The sequence below is a fragment of the Salvelinus fontinalis genome, chromosome 14 (genome assembly GCF_029448725.1).
Source record: "Salvelinus fontinalis isolate EN_2023a chromosome 14, ASM2944872v1, whole genome shotgun sequence".
Classification (NCBI taxonomy): Eukaryota; Metazoa; Chordata; class Actinopteri; order Salmoniformes; family Salmonidae; genus Salvelinus; species Salvelinus fontinalis.
The window spans coordinates 33,165,004-33,180,263 of NC_074678.1; the positions used below are offsets into that span (position 1 = coordinate 33,165,004).

Below are 15,260 nucleotides of genomic sequence, written 5' to 3' on the forward strand. Positions count from 1 at the left end.
ACTTATGTCTTGATGAACACAGACCAATATGTTCTTATGTCTTGATGAACACAGAGCAATATGGACTTATGTCTTGATGAACACAGACCAATATGTTCTTATGTCTTGATGAACACAGAGCAATATGGACTTATGTCTTGATGAACACAGAGCAATATGGACTTATGTCTTGATGAACACAGACCAATATGGACTTATGTCTTGATGAACACAGACCAATATGGACTTATGTCTTGATGAACACAGACCAATATGGACTTATGTCTTGATGAACACAGACCAATATGGACTTATGTCTTGATGAACACAGACCAATATGTTTTTATGACCATGTGGTTTCCATTGTAAAGAGGACAGTATGAGTGTGTGTGTGTGTGTGTGTGTGTGTGTGTGTGTGTGTGTGTGTGTGTGTGTGTGTGTGTGTGTGTGTGTGTGTGTGTGTGTGTGTGTGTGTGTGTGTGTGTGTGTGTGTGTGTGTGTGTGTGTCAGGGATACTTACCTCCTGAGAGAGGAAGGGGATGATCTGAGCACAGATGGCACTGAGACGCTTCACAATCTCCGCCTGCAACACACACACACATATACACACTTCAGTCTTATCTTATGTATCATACAAGGTAATATAGTACATTATTCATTCCTTTAGGCCCTGATAGGGTAATATGTTTCAGGGAAGCAGCAGGAGCAACACAAACATACATCAATGAATGTACAGACTCTTCATCCATCCCTTATATCTCACATCTCGTATAATAATCAATAATGTCATTGAGGCAACTCGGGTTAGTAGGCATGTGATGGAGGTGGTTCGGTGATGAGTAACCCTTCCCGGGACCTAATATCTTAGCACCTCAAGCTCAAGCCTTTAGCTCAGCGGGTTAACACAGTCATGTGGCATGCAGGTGCCTATTGTTCAAACCCAGTCGACAACAAGTGCATGAGAGAGAGACAGACAGAAAGAGTAAGAGGCCGCAAGAGAGAGATAGTAAGACAAAATGAGTGAGTGAGTGAGAGAAAGAGTGAGAGGGAGAGAGATGCTTTAAAAGGCCAGCTGTGTTATTAGTCTCCAGTTTTCATATGGCCTTTCAACACCCTCCCTTTCTCATTTATCTATCTCCTCCTCACTGCATGCAATGCCATTATTTCATCAATTATCCCTCACTTGCCAAAGGCCCATTGAAAATGCTCCTTCTAGGTGAGGACATCGAATTGTGTCTTCTACACATGGAGCCTCACAAACACATAACATGTCAAAACATAATGTACACAAATGAAAGAATACAAATGCAAGTGTACATGCCCACACACACACTGTGCCTCATTCTGTTGTCTTCCTCACTCAGGCATTCTCTCGCTCTTTAACAGCCTTCCCACAGCCATTATTACCCTATCCATCCCTCCCTCCCTCCCTCCCTCCCTCCCTCACCCCTTCCTTCCTTCCATCCTCCCTCACTCTTTCCTTGATGGTTCTCTATGTATTTGTGTCCCTCCATGGATCCACTCCAACACATGTTTCTGACACACAGAGGGAGACAAACGAGTGGAGAGGACAGTGACTGACAGAGTCTGATACACTCACACACCTGTCAGAAACAGCCAGCCCCATCTCAATGCAAGGCCAAATTCTGCAACACAGCTCTCTAATAGATACAGCGCTCCGTTCGAAGGGGAGAGAAAACCTAGTAGATATAATGTGGGCTTGTGTGCATGCTGACTGGTGTGTGTGTGTGTGTGTGTGTGTGTGTGTGTGTGTGTGTGTGTGTGTGTGGTGTGTGTGTGTGTGTGTGTGTGTGTGTGTGTGTGTGTGTGTGTGTGTGTGTGTGTGTGTGTGTGTGTGTGTGTGTGTGTGTGTGTGTGTGTGTGTGCGTGTATGAAAGTGAGAGAAAGGAAGTGAAAGAGACAGAAAACAGAGTGAGCGGGAGGAGAGAGAGACATTCAGTATTGATAGATAACTAATGTTGTGTTGCTTAGTGAAGGCCTGTAAAAGGGGTATGGGGGGGTAGGGAGAAGGCAGGAACAGGGATTGTATACTCCTATTGGCCATGAGACAGAGGGGGAAAATTCTTACTGAACTGTGTCTACAAGATACTGTATTGATACTGTGTAACATTAATACATGTAGCCAGACCGAGAAACTTCAATCATTGAGTTGTTGACTAGCAATGAGCTGTTCAGAGAGTAGACTGCAGTCGCTGGCCTGCCTCGACCAGGCAGCCAACCCAGGAATTCTGATTCCAGATCAGTGGAGATGACCTGCCTCTGCTCTCACCAACAACACAATCATGGCTGCAACTGATCCTAGATCTGTCAGACCGGAGTCTTGGCAGCCTGCTTCAAACAGAGCTCAGCACTGCTTCCTCTCCCCCATCTCTTTCTCCCTCTCTTTCTCTTCCTCCAGTGTAGGCCAGGTGTCAGCAACAACAACATGGACTTGTTGGGGAGAGCTCTGCCAAAAGAGTGCATAAGGGAGTTTTGGCAGGGCTGTAGATGGAGGGATGGGTGGATGGATACAAAGGAGGAGGAGAGGGCTGGTCAATAAACACCTGAGGATAAATAGTCTGCCAACAGAACACTGCTGCCTCTTTGTTTGGCGGAAAGAGGGAGAGATGAAGTGGAGAGGAGAGGAGAGGAGAGGAGAGGAGAGGAGAGGAGAGGAGAGGAGAGGAGAGGAGAGGAGAGGAGAGGAGAGGAGAGGAGAGGAGAGGAGAGGAGAAGAGAAGAGAAGAGAAGAGAAGAGAAGAGCAGAGAGGAGAGGAGAAGAGAAGAGAAGAGAAGAGAAGAGAAGAGAAGAGGAGAGGAGAGGAGAGAAGAGAAGAGGAGAGGAGAGGAGAGGAGAGGAGAGGAGAGGAGAGGAGAGGAGAGGAGAGGAGAGGAGAATGTTAGTCTATATTAGGCTACATTTAGAACACAGCAGCAAATCACCCTAAATTCCTCCAAAATGAGGGAGGAGAAGATGGATGGATGAGAGGGAGGACAAGGACACAGTTCTCTGGAGGCTGTGGAGCACATCAGTCTGTCACTGCCTGAGGGGGACACACGCACAGTCACACACACACACACACAGTCTGCACAGCTTTACTCAGCGTGCTCCCCCATCATCAGATCATTTCAGGGTAATAATTAATACAGTGAGCTGAAACATAGGAGTCATTACTAATACTCTGAAATTAATGCATGTGGATCATTGGTATGACATAGAAAAGCTGCAGTAAGCTTTCTTGGAGCACTTACTTTATAACATGATGCAAAAGCTTTGCTAAGAAAGTTGAATGTGAATGGTGTGGGCTCGGCTAGGTTTGCATAGTGAGGATGGGGGGGGGGGGGTGATGGAGTTGCGATGGTGCCCGGTATATTTGGGCACTGCCAGCTGTGTCTTTCCCTGAGCCCCAGTGGGGCTGTGCTGGGTGAGAGTGTGTGGTGTGTGTGTAGATATGGGTGTGTGTATGTGTGTGCGGCATGTGCATGTGTGTGAGTGTTTCATTTTATGTGTGCGTGCGTGCCTGCCTGCATGTGTTCAGCAGTCCCCCTAGTCCCCCTCAGCCCTGTAGCAGCAGAGAGAGAGAGAGAGAGCAAGTGCCCCTGGCCAGACAACCCTAGTCTAGCCTTATCTCCCTCCCCCTGCTGCCTAATGGAACTGCTCTCCTCTCTCTGCAAACACTTCAAGGCAAATATTAGTAACCAGTGATGCACTAATCAGCCACTGATTGTGGTCAAAGCCACAGAGGTATTCAATAAAATAACTGATCTCTTCCTCCCTCGTCTATCACCCCTATTCTCTCTCTCACTCTCCTTTTCTCTCCTGCTCTATTCCCTCCCTCTCCTCTGTGCACTTAGACTCTCTGTCTGTCTCTCTTTTTTTCTCTCCCTTCCCTCTGTTCACTTGGTCTCTCTCTCTCTATTCATCCTGTTCACGAACCCTCCCTCTTTCTTTCTCTCTCTCCCTCTCTCTCTCTCTCTCTCTCTCTCTGGGCAGAGTGCCAGCCTGTCTTCCTGGCGCTGAGCCAGCAGCCCCCCCCCTCTCCTCTCTGATTGATGGCCCCTCTATTTGGGAAGAGGAGGAAAAGAAACACAGAGAGAGGGAATGAGGAAAGGAGAGCAGTAAAGCACACACACACGCACACGTAAACACACACACACGCACAATGAAAAACAAACAAACAAACAAACAAACAGAGCAGAACAGAACAGAACAGAGCACACACACACACACAGCACACACACACACACACACACACACACACACACACACACACACACACACACACACACACACACACACACACACACACACACACACACACACACACACACACACACACACACACACACACAGATATTGACACAAAAAATATTGAAATGCTCTCAGAAAAGCAACATAGCCCACCATGAGAGACATGGAGCATTAAGACAGAAACACAGACATCCCCCGCCATACACACACGTTTATCCTGTACATACGACTAATACAACTTGAAACACACACACACACACACACACACACACACACACACACACACACACACACACACACACACACACACACACACACACACACACACACACACACACACACACACACACACACACACACACACACACACACACACACACACACACACACACACACACACACACACACACACACACACACACACACACACACACACACTCCCTCTCTTACTAAACCAGATATAGAGGCTCTGTCAAATAAACAGAAAAAGACCTACAACACTCTCATTCATGCATGTGCACACACACACACACACACACTCACGTACAAACCACACACACAAGAACACACAATAATACACACACATAAAAAATACACACACAAAACACACATAGAGCGGCTCTTTAGCAGACAAAGAGAAGCCTTTACGGGACATCTGTGAAAACGCAGTCCTGCGGGCAAATTTCTGCCTGAGTCCCAGAGTTAGGGTTATTTTTAACAATATCTCTCGTAGGCTCCCCAGCAATATAATGCGCTTACCCATTACTCTGACATTCATATTCACACACTGCCAGCTTGCCAGCTTACCAGCTTGGGCTGACAGACTGCTACAGCTTTAAACTCCTGTCCACCACAAAGCAATTATACAGTACACAACTAGTCCCATACACTGGCCACACACACACACACGATGGCAGTACACATACACCTTGGTAGTACACATACACAACTCATTCTTATTTGTGTCTGAAAGGCACTGGAGCGTACCGTTCACCGTTGGGGATCTACACAGACACACACACAAAGCAAACAGACACACCATGCAGGCGAACACAGACGTTAGATAATGATTCGGTCTCACACACATATATGAACAGGCATGCATATGTGCTCACACACACCTATACACACACACACACACCTATACACACACACCTATACACACACACACACACACACACACACACACACACACACACACACACACACACACACACACACACACACACACACACACACACACACACACACACACACACACACACACACACACACACGTTCATCCACAAACCCCAAGCAGAGCATCTGTAGCTACTCAGAGGACTTTTGATCGAGTGACAAACCCATTAGGCTAAAAGGCTAGCTCCCTGGGAATGAATCACTCTCTCTCTCTCTCATTCCAACATGATTACATCACTCTCTCTCTCTCTCTGCCTCATTATTCACAAATGAGCTCTGTTACACATGCATGCACTCACACACTCCTACATCAAAGACACACACACACACACACACACACATAGAGCACATATGCTATAACATGTGCAAAGAGGGGTTGCACACATCAGTGATCACACACACATGCTGTGCACACACACACAGACACACACACACACACACACACACACACACACACACACACACACACACACACACACACACACACACCGAAGGACGTTTGACCCGTCCAAAGCCTCCTCCAACTGACCCACATACACCCCTCATCCTAATCCATCTCTTTAAATAAACAGAGAAAAAAGCACTGAACCCACTAAGATCAAGCCTGGATTAAAGGATGGAGGAGAGGAGGAGGAGGAGGTGATGGTGGTGAGAAAAAGAGGGGAGAGAGAGAGACCCAATCCTATTACAGGCAAATCAGTGTGTTGGAAATGAAGGCATTAAAGCAAAGCCCATCTTCATCTCTCTACCACACACAGCTCTGGATTCAGGTTATAATGCCATCTTCATCTCTCTACCACACACAGCTCTGGATTCAGGTTATAATGCCATCTTCATCTCTCTACCACACACAGCTCTGGATTCAGGTTATAATGCCATCTTCATCTCTCTACCACACACAGCTCTGGATTCAGGTTATAATGCCATCTTCATCTCTCTACCACACACAGCTCTGGATTCAGGTTATAATGCCATCTTCATCTCTCTACCACACACAGCTCTGGATTCAGGTTATAATGCCATCTTCATCTCTCTACCACACACAGCTCTGGATTCAGGTTATAATGCCATCTTCATCTCTCTACCACACACAGCTCTGGATTCAGGTTATAATGCCATCTTCATCTCTCTACCACACACAGCTCTGGATTCAGGTTATAATGCCATCTTCATCTCTCTACCACACACAGCTCTGGATTCAGGTTATAATGCCATCTTCATCTCTCTACCACACACAGCTCTGGATTCAGGTTATAATGCCATCTTCATCTCTCTACCACACACAGCTCTGGATTCAGGTTATAATGCCATCTTCATCTCTCTACCACACACAGCTCTGGATTCAGGTTATAATGCCATCTTCATCTCTCTACCACACACAGCTCTGGATTCAGGTTATAATGCCATCTTCATCTCTCTACCACACACAGCTCTGGATTCAGGTTATAATGCCATCTTCATCTCTCTACCACACACAGCTCTGGATTCAGGTTATAATGCCATCTTCATCTCTCTACCACACACAGCTCTGGATTCAGGTTATAATGCCATCTTCATCTCTCTACCACACACAGCTCTGGATTCAGGTTATAATGCCATCTTCATCTCTCTACCACACACAGCTCTGGATTCAGGTTATAATGCCATCTTCATCTCTCTACCACACACAGCTCTGGATGCAGGTTATAATGCCAGCTAAACACAACCAGCCGAGGCTACGTATTAATATGCATTATATGTACACATAGACACATAGAAACATCCACTGGGCTGTTTGGGCAGACAGCTAGTGCTAATTAGGCATGAGCGAGCAAACACACACACACACACACACACAGACATTTATTATGCAGACACTAGAGCACACCCATTTTGTAAACCCTGTCACTCTCTCTCTTTATCTCACTCACACACACAAACACTCAGCTAAATGACGTCCAATAGAATAATGTATGGTTCATTCTGACCCAACTCGGACGGTTGTTCTGGTCTGGGTCTGGCACTGAGGGAACAAACAGATAAAGAATGAGCATATAACGAGAGGTTTGTCCTTCACTCTACGCCAGATTGCTGTGAACCTCTCAGAGGAACGTGTCTGTCTGTTCGTTTGCATATGCCTGTCCATTGCTTGTCTATTAAACCTTATCCTTGTATCCAGCATTTCCACACCTTGGGCAAATTCACAATTCCTATCACACACACGCACACGCACACACACGCACACGCACACACTCCTGTAAGCCTAGCACTGAATATATAACTAGCCTTCTGTAGGCCATTATCACTTACTATATCCACTGAGCCTTCTAGACCTGACTGAATATATACACTGCCGTTCAAAAGTTTGGGGTTATTTAGAAATGTTCTTGTTTTTGAAAGAAAAGCTCATTTTTTGTCCATTAAAATAACATCAAATTGATCAGAAATATAGTGTAGACATTGTTGATGTTGTAAATGACTATTGTAGCTGGAAACAGCTGGTTTTAAATGGAATATCTACATAGGCGTACAGAGGCCCATTATCAGCAACCATCACTCCTGTGTTCCAATGGCACATTGTGTTAGCAAATCCAAGTTTATAATTTTAAAAGGATAATTGATCATTAGAAAACCCATTTGCAATTATGTTAGCACAGCTGAAAACTGTTGTCCTGATTAAAGAAGCAATAAAACTGGCCTTCTTTAGACTAGTTGAGTATCTGGAGCATCAGCATTTGTGGGTTCGATTACAGGCTCAAAATGGCCAGAAACAAAGACCTTTCTTCTGATAATCATCAGTCTATTCTTGCTCTGAGAAATGAAGGCTATTCCATGCGAGAAATTGCCAAGAAACTAAAGATCTGGTACAACGCTTTGTACTACTCCCTTCACAGAACAGCGAAAACTGTCTCTAACCAGAATATAAAGAGGAGTGGGAGGCCCCGGTGCACATCTGAGCAAGAGGACAAGTACAGTAGAGTGTCTAGTTTGAGAAACAGACGCCTCACAAGTCCTCAACTGGCAGCGTCATTAAATAGTACCCGCAAAACACCAGTCTCAACGTCAACAGTGAAGAGGCGACTCCGGGATGCTGGCCTTCTAGGCAGAGTTGCAAAGAAAAAGCCATATCTCAGACTGGCCAATAAAAATAAAAGATTAAGATGGGCAAAAGAACACAGACACTGGACAGAGGAACTCTGCCTAGAAGGCCAGCATCCCGGAGTCACCTCCTCACTGTCGACGCTGAGACTGGTGTTTTGCGAGTACTATTTCATTAAGCTGCCAGTTGAGGACTTGTGAGGTGTCTGTTTCTCAAACTAGACCCCAAACTTTTGAACAGTAGTGTACAGTAGAACTATGAACAGAGTGCCTTGCAGGCCAGTATCCTTGAATACAGTATATAACATCACTGAATATAGTATGTAACTAGCCTTCTGCAGACCTATGTACAGAAAGTATTCAGACCCCTTGACTTTTTCCACATTATGTTACGTTACAGCATTATTCTAAAATGCATTAAATTGTTGTTTTTTTCTCGTCAATCTACACACAATAGCCCATAAATATAAAGCAATTTAATACATAATATTTTATTTTTGCAAATGTATAAATAAAAAAAACTTAAATATCATATTTACATAAGTATTCAGGCCCTTTACTCAGTACCTTGTTGAAGCACCTTCGGCAGTGATTACAGCCTTGACTCTTCATGGGTATGATGCTACAAGCTTGGCACAACTTTATTTGGGGAGTTTCTCCCATTCTTCTCTCTCAAGCTCTGTCAGGCTGGATGGGGAGCGTCACTGCACAGCTATTTTCAGGTCTCTCCAGGGATGTTCGATCGGGTTCAAGTCCGGGCTCTGGCTGGGCCACTCAAGGACATTCAGAGACTTGTCCCGAAGCCACTCTTGCGTTGTCTTGGCTGTGTGCTTTGGGTCATTGTCCTGTTGAAAGGTGAACCTTCGGTCCAGTCTGAAGGCCTGAGGGCTCTGGAGCAGGTTTTCGTGAAGGATCTCTCGGGACTTTGCTCCGTTCATCTTTCCCTTGATCCTGACTAGTCTCCTAGTCCCTGCTGCTGAAAAACATCCCCACAGTATGATGCTGCCACCATCATGCTTCACGGTAGGGATGGTGCCAGGTTTCCTCCAGACGTGACGCTTGGCATTCAGGCCAAAGACTTCAATCTTGGTTTCATCATACCAGAGAATCTAATTTCTCATGGTCTGAGAGTCCTTTAGGTGCCTTTTGGCAAACTCCAAGCGGGCTGTCATATGGCTTCTGTCTGGCCACTCTATCATAAAGGCCTACTTGGTGGAGTGCTGCAGAGATGGTTGTCCTTCTGGAAGGTTCTCAATTCTGCAAAGAGGAACTCTGGAGATCTGTCAGAGTGATCATCAGGTACTTGGTCACCTCCCTGACCAAGGCCCTTCTCACCCGATTGTTCAGTTTGGCCGGGCGGCCAGATCTAGGAATAGTCTTGGTGGTTCCAAACTTCTTCCATCTAAGAATGATGGAGGCTACTGCGTTCTTGGGGAGCTTATATAGACAGGTGTGTGCCTTTCCAAATCATGTCCAATCAATTGAATTTACCATAGATGGACTCAAATCTAACTCCAAAAAGTTCTGGGATACTGTAAAGTCCATGGAAAACAAGAGCACCTCCTCCCAGCTGCCCACTGCACTGAGGCTAGATAACACGGTCACCACTGATAAGTCCGTGATAATCGAAAACTTCAACAAACATTTCTCAATGGCTGGCCATGCCTTCCACCTGGCGACTCCAACCTTGGCCAACAGCCCCGCCCCCCCCCCGCTGCTACTCGCCCAAGCCTCCCCAGCTTCTCCTTTACCCATATCCAGATAGCAGATGTTCTGAAAGAGCTGGAAAACCTGGACCCATGCAAATCAGCTGGGCTTGACAATCTGGACCCCCTATTTCTGAAACTGTCCGCCGCCATTGTCGCACCCCCTATTACCAGCCTGTTCAACCTCTCCTTCGTATCATCTGAGATCCCCAAGGATTGGAAAGCTGCCGCTGTCACCCCCCTCTTCAAAGGGGGAGACACCCTGGACCCAAACTGTTACAGACCTATATCCATCCTGCCCTGCCTAGCTAAGGTCTTCGAAAGCCAAGTCAACAAACAGATCACTGACCATCTCGAATCCCACCGTACCTTCTCCGCTGTGCAATCCGGTTTCCGAGCCGGTCACGGGTGCACCTCAGCCACGCTCAAGGTACTAAACGATATCATAACCACCATCGATAAAAGACATTACTGTGCAGCCGTCTTCATCGACCTGGCCAAGGCTTTCGACTCTGTCAATCACCATATTCTTATCGGCAGACTCAATAGCCTCGGTTTTTCTAATGACTGCCTTGCCTGGTTCACCAACTACTTTGCAGACAGAGTTCAGTGTGTCAAATCGGAGGGCATGTTGTCCGGTCCTCTGGCAGTCTCTATGGGGGTACCACAGGGTTCAATTCTCGGGCCGACTCTTTTCTCTGTATACATCAATGATGTTGCTCTTGCTGCGGGCGATTCCCTGATCCACCTCTACGCAGATGACACCATTCTGTATACTTCCGGCCCTTCCCTGGACACTGTGCTATCTAACCTCCAAACGAGCTTCAATGCCATACAACACTCCTTCCGTGGCCTCCAACTGCTCTTAAACGCTAGTTAAACCAAATGCATGCTTTTCAACCGTTCGCTGCCTGCACCCGCACGCCCGACTAGCATCACCACCCTGGACGGTTCCGACCTAGAATATGTGGACATCTATAAGTACCTAGGTGTCTGGCTAGACTGCAAACTCTCCTTCCAGACTCATATCAAACATCTCCAATCCAAAATCAAATCTAGAGTCGGCTTTCTATTCCGGAACAAAGCCTCCTTCACTCACGCCGCCAAACTTACCCTAGTAAAACTGACTATCCTACCGATCCTCGACTTCGGCGATGTCATCTACAAAATAGCTTCCAATACTCTACTCAGCAAACTGGATGCAGTTTATCACAGTGCCATCCGTTTTGTTACTAAAGCACCTTATACGACCCACCACTGCGACCTGTATGCCCTAGTCGGCTGGCCCTCGCTACATGTTCGTCGTCAGACCCACTGGCTCCAGGTCATCTACAAGGCTATGCTAGGTAAAGTGCCGCCTTATCTCAGTTCACTGGTCACGATGGCTACACCCACCCGTAGCACGCGCTCCAGCAGGTGTATCTCACTGATCATCCCTAAAGCCAAAACCTAATTTGGACGCCTTTCCTTCCAGTTCTCTGCTGCCTGCGACTGGAACGAATTGCAAAAATCTCTGAAGTTGGAGACTTTTATCTCCCTCAACAACTTTAAAAATCTGCTATCCGAGCAGCTAACCGATCGCTGCAGCTGTACATAGTCCATCTGTAAACTACCCACCCAATTTACCTACCTCACCCCCATACTGCTTTTATTTATTTACTTTTCTGCTCTTTTGCACACCAGTATCTCTTCTTGCACATGATCATCTGATGATTTATCACTCCAATGTTAATCTGCTAAATTGTAATTATTCGATTTATTGCCTACCTCATGCCTTTTGCACACATTGTATATAGATTCTCTTTTTTCTACCATGTTATTGACTTGTTTATTGTTTACTCCATGTGTAACTCTGTGTTGTTGTCTGTTCACACTGCTATGCTTTATCTTGGCCAGGTCGCAGTTGCAAATGAGAACTTGTTCTCAACTAGCCTACCTGGTTAAATAAAGGTGAAATAAATAAAATAAAAAAATCAAGTTGTAAAAACATCTCAAGGATGATAAATGGAAACAGGATCCACCTGAGTGTCACGCCCTGACCTTAGTCTTTGTTTTCTTTATTATTTTGGTTAGGTCAGGGTGTGACAAGGGTGGTTGGTTTAGTTTTTGTATTGTCTAGGTGTTTTCGTCCTGTCTAGGGTTTTTGTATATCTATGGGGATTTAGTTATCTATGTATATGTAGGTCTATGGTGGCCTGAATTGGTTCTCAATCAGAGGCAGCTGTTTATCGTTGTCTCTGATTGGGGATCATATTTAGGTTGCCATTTTCCATTTTGGTTTTGTGAGTTGTTATTCTATGTTTAGTTGCCTGTTTGCACTAGACATATTGCTTCACAGTTCGTTTTGTTATTTTGTTAAGTTTTGTTTAGTGTTGCATTCGTTTAATAAATAGAATGTACACTTATCCCGCTGCGCCTTGGTCTCCTCCTTATGACGACCGTGACACTGAGCTCAATTTCGAGTATCATAGCATAGGGTCTGAATACTTATGTAAATAAGGTATTTCTGTTATTTATTTTTAATACATTTGAAAAAAAAATTGCTTTGTCATTATGGGGTATTGTGTATGTTGATGAGGAAAAACCTTTATTTCATCTATTTTAGAAAAAGGCTGTAACGTAGCAACATTTGGAAAAAGGGAAGGGGTCTGAATACTTTCCAAATGTGCTGTATTTCACTGCATAATCAACCCCTGTACTGAGTCTTCGTTTGGACGCAGATCCGTGAGACTTCTGAAAACATATAGCATGGAATATATAACTGGCAGTCTGCAGACCTAAAACATCACGTGTTGATATGACTTAATTTCTGCCGACATATACTGTATATCACTGAATAAGTAAGCCCAGTCTACTAGTCCTTCAATGGTCCTACATACAGTATCAGTGGTGCTCCCCTATCTTTCACCCAGTGAGGCAGACAAGTGTATGCTGTGCTCCGTTAGCTGTTCTCTGATCTAAAGCCACCATAATTCCATAGCAGATCACTGATCACCATCTCCACGGCAGGAAGGAGGGGAAAACAAACACACAGATCAGTTAGTATCAGATCAGTTAGTGTCAGATCAGTTAGTATCAGATCAATTAGTATCAGATCAGATAGTATCAGATCAGTTAGTATCAGATCAGTTAGTATCAGATCAGTTAGTATCAGATCAGTTAGTATCAGATCAGTTAGTATCAGATCAATTAGTATCAGATCAGATAGTATCAGATCAGTTAGTATCAGATCAGTTAGTATCAGATCAGTTAGTATCAGATCAATTAATATCAGCTCAGTTAGTATCAGATCAGTTAGTATCAGATCAATTAGTATCAGATCAGTTAGTATCAGATCAGTTAGTATCAGATCAGTTTGTATCAGATCAATTAGTATCAGATCAGATAGTATCAGATCAGTTAGTATCAGATCAATTAATATCAGCTCAGTTAGTATCAGATCAGTTAGTATCAGATCAATTAGTATCAGATCAGTTAGTATCAGATCAGTTAGTATCAGATCAGTTAGTATCAGATCAATTAGTATCAGATCAGTTAGTATCAGATCAGTTAGTATCAGATCAGTTAGTATCAGATCAGTTAGTATCAGATCAATTAGTATCAGCTCAGTTAGTATCAGATCAGTTAGTATCAGATCAGTTAGTATCAGATCAATTAGTATCAGATCAGTTAGTATCAGATCAGTTAGTATCAGATCAATTAGTATCAGCTCAGTTAGTATCAGATCAGTTAGTATCAGATCAGTTAGTATCAGATCAGTTAGTATCAGATCAGTTAGTATCAGATCAGTTAGTATCAGATCAGTTAGTATCAGATCAGTTAGTATCAGATCAGTTAGTATCAGATCAATTAGTATCAGTATCCCTGTTGGCAGCCGGCCCATTCCCTCCAAATCTTCTCATATACACATCCCTCCCCGATCAGTAGAAGCTAAAGGGACTCTTGACATCGCGAGTGACCGCGATGGCTCAATTAATGGCAGCAGCACATGAGATGGCCCTGTGCGTGAAAATGAGGAGAGTAATGGCACGCGACTAGGGCTGGGAAGAGAGGAACTAAGAGCAGATACTGCTAAATGTATTCATGATTCATTATTCCTCGCCAGAGCTCAAAGCTCCCCTTGTCGTTTCTCGGTGCACTCTCACTCTTTTTCCTTCTTTCACCCTCTCTTTCTCTGGCTCTCACTCATCCTTCCTCTCTATCTCCTTTCTCTCTCATATCACACTCTCTCTATTTAACTCCCCCCTTCTCTCTTTTTTGCTCAACACCTCTCTCTCCCCCTCTCTTTTCACTGTCTCAGCTTTCCTCTCCCTTCTCCTGTGGCCCACCCCCCCTCTCTCCTCAGCTGCTCTCTCTTCCTCTCTCTCATTCCCTCCTTCCCTTCCTCCCCTCCCTCTCCATCCCTCCCCTCTCCCTTTCTGGAGTAGTACAGGCAGATCTCTGTTCATTTCTCCTCTGTGGTGACAGTAGAGTTTACAGTGGAGCTCTGCCCTGGCTCCCTGGCTACTGGCTAACGGCCACCTTTCACCACACACTCTGTGGTTCTGGATCTGTTAGCTTTGGATCTGTGGTTCTGGGGCTTGGTTTCACTGGGGCTCGTTCTGCTAGCCTTGGGTCTATCGGGTTCTGCTATACCTGGTACTGGGTCTGTTTGGTTCTGCTAAACACCATCAGACATTTTCACTGCTGTCCGTGATGCCGGAGTAGAAGCCTGGAAGTCACCTTGAATGAAGGCGTCAGTCAAGTGGATAACGCGCCACAACGCTCACTCTGCAACAATGCGCCACGTGTCTGTCAATGGCACATTAGCTGGAAATGTGAGGAAAAGACAGGGACATGGGGTGCCTGCCAGGACTCTGCTGCTCATGACGCACCCACACACATATGCACACCACACACACACACCCTACTGTGACAAACACACTCTTTCAGATAGTACGAGAAATACTGCAATTCATGCATATGAAACGCACACATATAAGAGCCACAGTGGACAATGAAAAATGTGTGTGTGTGTGTGTGTGTGTGTGTGTGTGTGTGTGTGTGTGTGTGTGTGTGTGTGTGTG

General features: G+C 45.1%; 1 protein-coding gene across 2 annotated transcripts in view; it reads right to left on the minus strand.

Annotated features, from left to right (window-relative positions):
• Window positions 1-15,260, minus strand: part of LOC129810675 (transducin-like enhancer protein 4) — an 84,057-nt gene that overhangs the window by 34,240 nt on the left and 34,557 nt on the right. For both annotated transcript variants that reach the window (XM_055861430.1, XM_055861431.1), the window contains exon 5: window positions 500-562. In XM_055861430.1, coding sequence (XP_055717405.1) covers window positions 500-562 — 63 coding nt within the window. The remainder of the gene's footprint in view (window positions 1-499; window positions 563-15,260) is intronic.